Here is a 6,677-nt window from a genome sequence, read left to right as displayed (position 1 = left end):
CCTTGAGATGCTGGTAATCCCAATCAGTAATCCCAATCAGGAGGGTCCATAGGTTACAGAAAACTTGCTGGGTTCACATTCCCCACATAAGAAAACAAGGCTTGACCTTAGCTGGCTTCTCTGGATGCTCAGGGCAAAGTCATGGAATGATTTGAGAGGTAGCACTGGTGGCAACAATGTTTTAGCAAGGCTGCTTCTGGAGCTGGCTGCTTCTCCACAGGCAGCCCCTACATTTGTCCAGCCTGCAGAGAGAGGTCACAACAATGTCTCCTGCCTTGGAAACAAATTCTCAGTGTCCTATTGTCTGTCCTGATGGACCTGAGAACCTAGCCACAGGCCTGGTCTCATTCCTACCTCAGTTCTCACCTGCACACAGATTCTGTAAATAGGGCTGGGTGCTTCCATCTCTCCTACACACTTCTCACCCAACCTTCTTTCATCAGACCACAAAGGGGGAGAGCCACGAGGCCACCTAAGGGGCCACATACTCAGGCAGAGTCACCAGGTACTGCTCAAGCTCTTTATTGAGAAGCAGGCGAGGAGGATGAGGGAAGAGAGAAGAGAAGACGGCTGGCCTAGCAGGGCACTCTTTCCATGTTCCACAGGGCAGAGATTCTGGTGCTGCTGCCTTGGCTTCTTTGCAGCCTTGGCTCACCATGCTCTAAAAAGGAGAGTAGAGTGAGTGACAGGTTATGGTGGAGGAGGAATGATGGGTGCTTTGGGGCAGCATCACAGGCTCTCAGAGAAGCAGAGCTAGCCTGCACTGAACAAGGAACTCCTTTCAACCGAGTTCCCTCAGGAAAGCTCTATCCATGCAGTGGTGACCAAGCAAGTGTGTGACTGACAAGTGGGGGCCTTAAAGGGCTCCGTGACTCTACTTTCTGAGACCTTTCTCAGATAGGACCCAGGATTTTTTGCTCCATTATCCAAGTGCTTTCATGGCATCCAGAGAGTGCTCATAGACACAGGAGATGGTGTCCATGACATGTGACACCGACAGCAGCATGTGGGAAGCCTAGAAAGAGGCTCACAAGGGTGAGGCACTTGCTGGATGGTGGCAGTTGGGGAGCTTCATCTGCCTACCACAAGCCACACCACCAGCCTATCTCACTGATGAGGAGGATAAAGAAACCTTAAATGATCCAGGAAAGAAGCTGAACACACACGGAGCCTTGGGACATAGAAACTGGGTAATTCCTGGCTGCAACTGAAGGCTTCCAGGTGGATGTTGAGGCCCTGTTGAATCCCAAGGCTCTTGTTTCCTTCAAGGGTCACTTACCCTAATCATTCTCCGGTTCACACTTTTCTGTAGAAAGCAGAAAACCCAGAGATGAGAATGAGACCTGGACAAAAGCCCATCATGTCTATGGCTCATATCCTCCCATGACCAAGATCTGGAGCAGTGAATGCAGTGTCCATGTTAGGGACAGGGGACATGAGAATGACAGCTACAGGGACATGGGACAGAGTGGGGAACATGGTTTGTATGCTTTCTTACCCATCTGCTCAGGTATGATCAGGTTCTCTGGTACAAGTCTCTTTTTCTGTGTGAACTCCTTAAATTCCTCCAAGGCCTCCAGGTTTTCCTCTAGGTCCCTCCCTGTGAAAGAGGGTTGGGTGAGCAGAGGGAGGTGTCTGCACATGTTTGTAAGGAGCCAGTGCCTCAAAGACAGGGACACCACCCTGCACCAGAGGCTTCATCATGGAATAGCCAAGAGCAGGAGAAGAGGAAGTATGGAGGGTTGTCAGTGAACTTGGGGGACAGCTGGCCCTGGAAACTAAAAGTGTTCCAGTGGAGGCCTGTAGCATTTTGCCCCTGACCTGAAAGGTCCTCATGTTTCAGAAGCACTGGGCTGAGAAGACTTCTACTGTCCTCATGTTATAAGCCCAGCCTGACACCCTGAGACCCCACAAAGCAGCATGGACAGCCTCTGTTGTTAAGAGGCATATCTACCTCTGTCCTGACTGGCCCCTGCCAGGCCTGTTGGTCACTACAGTGGAAGCTCAGCAAGGTGGGCCCGGCCAGGCAGCAACATGTGCCCAGCTATCACCTGCCCATGAGAGGAAATGCTACTCCTTCATATGTGGGGTCTAGAGGAACAGTGGAACTAGGCGTGGCTGTGTTGAGCGTGGGGGCAGAGGCTTACCTATGAGCTGGGTCACTGTGAAGCTCATTCCGTCCACCTCCCCGTCACAGTAGAGCATGCAGTGGTTCTTCACAGAAGACAGCTGCACCTGCACATGGCTCTTCCCCTCAACTGTGGAAGCCCAGGAAAGATCAAGGTTAGCTCCACCCTGCAATCAATTCCCCTTCTGACTGTTACCCTAGCCTCTAGTCACAGATTCTACTTGACCACCCTGGCCTGATTGTCAAGGACTAGGGTTCCTAGGACTTATCTGTGATCCCTCCTGGGGCTTTCAGGAAACTCTCCCTTCCAGAGGCTGCAGCCCCCCATCCCTGGGCTGATGGTACTCACAGGCAGTGTACTGGCCCGGCACATCAGTTTTCTTCAAGATGGTGGTCACTTCAAGACACAGGCCATAGACCCTGGAATCAGAAACTGTTTTGCAGTGGCCCTCTTAAACAGAACCCTCATGCTGACTGGGGTCCACCTTTCTCATCCCACCTCTGGAGCTCTTCTTTCCAAGTCAGGGCGATTTTTAAAAACTGCCCATTGAGAAGTAATGGGCCAGGCAAGAGACCAACCAACCATGGGAGCCACAGACACTCACATATGTGTGAGAGAAAGTTCCATGTCACCGTTGCTCAGCTTTAAGACAAGTAAGGGAGAGACCTTCTCTATCGGGATCTCATCTTTCATCACCAAGGCCTTCACGAACCACTTCCCAGAAGACTAAAAAGAAGAATTCCCTATTTGCCAGATGCCTGCCCACCCTCCCTGTGGGATATGTGCCCTCTACTGTCTGGCTATCCCATCCCACCACCAAAACACAGAAAGCTCACATGATGGAGACCTGCTTACTCCTTGGGTACTAAGACCTTCTAGTATATTTTCTCAGTCTCCACCCCTGAGCCCAGGGAGGCCTGAACATGTACTAGGAATCCCTTAACTCCAAATTGGTCTACTCTCTTTAGTTACAACCTGTGATACAGGTCAGCTTGGGGTCCTCCATGAATTCAGAACACTGGCCTTCCTGCACCAGTAAGGGCTGAGACTACCCTGTGTTCCAGCCCTGACTCACGTTCTCATTATTCAAAGCAAGGGGCGAGACGTCCTGGGCCTGCAGGGCAGCAACCAGACAGAGGCTGACAGTCAGGAAGAGCGCCGTCATCTCAAGGGTCTGCAGTCACAGCCAATCCACAGGTCACTGGGGCTGGAGAGGCTGCACTGGCCCCTCACTCAACTGCCCTTTATACAGCCTCATGCAGTGTCCTTGGGGAACTTGGCAAAGAGAAAGCAGGTCCTTCTGAGTTATGTCCACAGCCAGCTGGCAAGGGGGATGTCAGTGTCTTGTATAACAGCTTGTTAAGACTTCAAGAGATCAACAGGACACAGGCCATTCCAAAGTGGAGGCCACTGTTTGGAGTCCAAATAAGCTGAGGGAGAATTGGAGATTCAGAGGAAAGGCCACATGAAAAGCCTCCACACAGTTTGAGATTCTTGTGGACAAAATTAGAAGAGTCCTATGTCCTTTCCCAATCCTCCCCACAGTCACCTTTTATCTCTTGTCTGAATCTGGAGAACTGCAAGGTCGGTCTACCCAGCAGTTAAGGGGAAGGAGGTCAGAATGGAGAGAGAGCAGGATTTCAGACCCACTCAATCATGTGTGTATCAACTCAGCCCCATGAGCCACGAACCTGCTGTCCTGTTGGGAACTTTGCCCACGGGTGTCCAGCAGGACCCAGCTTTTGACTCAGGGCTCAGCCTGGTCACTGAACACCCCCCATGCTCTCCTATTCCTGACCTTCTCCTCCTCAGAGCACTGGCAGGAGCTGCCTAAGGGTGCTATAACAAACCCCCTCCAACCAGGTCTTCAACACCTCACATCTGCTCCCCTCAGCCATGAAGGCCGGAAGTTGTGTATGAAGACTAGGCCAGAACAACACTCCTCTAGGCTCTGGGTAGGTTCTTGGATGACTGACAGCTCCCCATGACACTCTCTGTGGTTTCCTTACCCAAGTTCTGCCTGTATCCATATAGCCTCTCCTCAGCCTCAAATGCCCCTCTGACTGCCTGTGACAATAATTTAATGATTATATATACAGTGTTGTGTCTGCATGTAAGCCAGCACTCCAGAAGAAGGCACTACCAGATCTCATTATAGATGCTTGTGTGCCACCATATGGTTGCTGGGAATTGAACTCAGGACTGCTGGAAGAACAGCAAGTGCTCTTAACCTCTGAGCCATCTCTCCAGCCCAACAAGGAACTTGTCAGGAGATTTAGGCCACCATAATTCTTGATGATCTCATTCAGATTGTTAATCTCTGCAGCAAGACCCCATTGTCCCAATAAAAGGCACAGTCACATGTCACTGGACCATACTGTATTATGAGGCTGGTACTCAGCCTATCAGTACCTGGACCTCTCATGACAGTTCTTAGTGGTTTCTTGTCCTTGCAGATTGGTAGGACACAGGCTCTGAGAGAGAGGACCAGGCCATAGTCACCGTTGCACCCCAAAGGCTGCTCTCACCTGGTCCTGATTCTTTCAGTCATGCAACACCCATGCCCCAGACTGTTCCTACTGTCTATGCCTGTGTAAGAGCCTCAGTCACCATGCTAGTTTTAGGTGGCATTCACTGTGTGGTCTCTGCCCTGAAGCTGTCCTGCTCTCTGGGAAGGCAGCTGTGTTTTCTTAACTTGAACAATGAAGGCTCCTAGGTTTGGCCACCTGTTCTGAGACCCCAGACTGACCCAGCAACCAGCAGAGGATGCAGCATCCTCCCAATGGTGTCTTTGTGCTCCTGGGCCCAGGGCTTGATCTCTACATGCTGTCATTGACCTTGGGGAACAGACTACAAGGTGGTAGCTTTACCTAGTCATTATCTGGTGGAAAGTTCAACTGTGCAGCCCTTCCAGGTAGGACGGCACAGGGCCAACACCTGTCATCCTAGGGACGAAGAGGCAGGCCCCAGCCTCTGAGTGGCAGCCTTGGTATCCCTTTTTCACTGACCTTCTCCTGGTGACAGACAGGCACCTGCCAATTGCCAGAACTTGAGAGTGTCAGGTGTTCTGGAATCTGAAAGCTATCCACGGCTGCCCAACTGTCATGAGCCAAAATACTCAAAGACAGGGGAACGTGACATAGTTTGGTTCATTGCTCAGTAGGGTCAATGTGAGGGAAGCTTGGGTTAAGACCCAGCAGGTCACAGAGGGACAGGCAATGTCGTAATGTCCCTTGCATACACAGTGAGGGCAGGAACACTAGAAAGCTGCAGACACTTTTGTCCCCCACCAGTCCCATCCTGTAAAGCCCATAAAGGAACCAGAACTGCAAGTTCCAGAGTAGAAAGGAGATTTGGAGCAATGTGGGGCTGATGTCACAGATTCCTGGTGCCTCTAAATTCCTGTCATGGATAGCGGCCTTCATTAAGTCCCAGTGTAGGTGGGGACTTCAGAGCCTTACCAGTTCTGTGGACCCCACACTGACTGGGGTGGATCCAAGTTTTCCATGACATAGACTACCATAAGTCTGTCCTTTTCATGAATCAACACAGCTCCATGGCCACCATGAGGTTTAGCCAACTCCAGACTCAGATCTATGCTGAATCAAATATGGCATCAGAGATACTGAAACAGATTAGGGGATGCTTGTTAGGTGCTGAGTACTGCTAAATATTGTTTGAATATTAATGTTAATGGTAGATTACTAATATAAGTACTCTTTCTGATGTTAATTTTCCTTTGAAAATGTTGGTGCAGGAAATGTTGGTGGGGGAGATTTTATTCCCTAAACAGTTGTTAGACTCTTCCCTGATATCCTAGCTGCCTTAAGCAAAGGATTATCAATCAAGCAGCCACCCAGATGTCATGTGGAACCTACTCAACAATTGCAGCTGCTTGTTGCTGAAGCACAACTCTGGTTCCAGAAGGCGAGGGCCCAGCTATGCCTGTTTGATGCCAGACTTTCCTCCAACCATGTCCACCCCAACCAAAGAAAAAGCAACTTTGTGGTGGCCGAGGAGGGGAGAGGTATAACTGGTAGAGAGGAATAGTGTCCTGCCTAGGACACTACGATCCTTCGTGTGCGTGAATGTTTGCTGTGATGGTACAAATACTCCTTTTCCAGATACATTGGTGGATTGTTGAGCTCCCTTTGTGAGCTGACTAGGAGGTCCCTTACTGTGCTGCTCTGCTGTGGCTGCTGCCTTATGTTTCTATACTGGGTCCAATAAAAATCTTCTTGAGGGCTCATCAGGGTGACTCAATGGGTAAGTGCATTTGCCATTAACCCAACCAGAGTGTGATCCATGGAGACACATGGGAGGCAAGAACTGATTGCCAAAAGTTGTCTTCTGACCTCCACAGGTATAACATGGTACATGTACAAACCCCTACACAACAAATATAATGAAATAAAATAATGAGAAAGGCAAGCAGAGATACGGGGAGATGTCTCATTGGGTAAAGTACTTGCCTCTAGGTACAGAGACCTGAGGTCAGTTCCCAGAACTCATGTAGAGGCAAGGCAGAGTGGCAGGTGACAATCACTT

General features: G+C 50.1%; 1 protein-coding gene across 3 annotated transcripts; it reads right to left on the bottom strand.

Moving 5' to 3' along the window:
- Nucleotides 1–514: 514 nt before the first annotated feature.
- LOC110550827 (vomeronasal secretory protein 1-like) lies at nucleotides 515–5,264 on the bottom strand. 3 transcript variants are annotated; one of them, XM_060390573.1, is made up of 8 exons: nucleotides 5,138–5,264; nucleotides 3,205–3,559; nucleotides 2,734–2,855; nucleotides 2,478–2,548; nucleotides 2,148–2,258; nucleotides 1,499–1,600; nucleotides 1,280–1,306; nucleotides 515–661 (listed from the first exon to the last, which is right to left on the bottom strand). In XM_060390573.1, the coding sequence occupies exons 2-7, from the start codon at nucleotides 3,292–3,294 to the stop codon at nucleotides 1,281–1,283; spliced, it is 522 nt and encodes a 173-aa protein (XP_060246556.1). In that variant the 5' UTR covers nucleotides 3,295–3,559; nucleotides 5,138–5,264; the 3' UTR covers nucleotides 515–661; nucleotide 1,280. The 3 variants fall into 3 exon arrangements, with proteins under 3 accessions (XP_060246556.1, XP_060246557.1, XP_021496717.1); XM_060390574.1 differs by having other exon boundaries at nucleotides 3,205–3,404; nucleotides 5,138–5,244; XM_021641042.2 differs by having other exon boundaries at nucleotides 3,205–3,303; nucleotides 5,138–5,238.
- Nucleotides 5,265–6,677: the final 1,413 nt, after the last annotated feature.

This window comes from Meriones unguiculatus, chromosome 8 (assembly GCF_030254825.1).
Source record: "Meriones unguiculatus strain TT.TT164.6M chromosome 8, Bangor_MerUng_6.1, whole genome shotgun sequence".
In the NCBI taxonomy this organism is placed as follows: Eukaryota; Metazoa; Chordata; class Mammalia; order Rodentia; family Muridae; genus Meriones; species Meriones unguiculatus.
The sequence above is the reverse complement of the archived record's forward strand: the minus strand, read 5'-3'. Positions and strand labels throughout refer to the sequence as shown.

Excerpts from the sequence above, each read along its gene's own strand:
- LOC110550827 (XM_060390573.1), bottom strand. The coding sequence starts at position 3,294 with ATGACGGCGCTCTTCCTGACTGTCAGCCTCTGTCTGGTTGCTGCCCTG. Across the intron at positions 2,549-2,733 it reads GAACTTTCTCTCACACATAT|GGTCTATGGCCTGTGTCTTG; the intron begins GTGAGTGTCTGT and ends TTCTGATTCCAG. Across the intron at positions 1,307-1,498 it reads GATCATACCTGAGCAGATGG|AAAAGTGTGAACCGGAGAAT; the intron begins GTAAGAAAGCAT and ends TGCTTTCTACAG.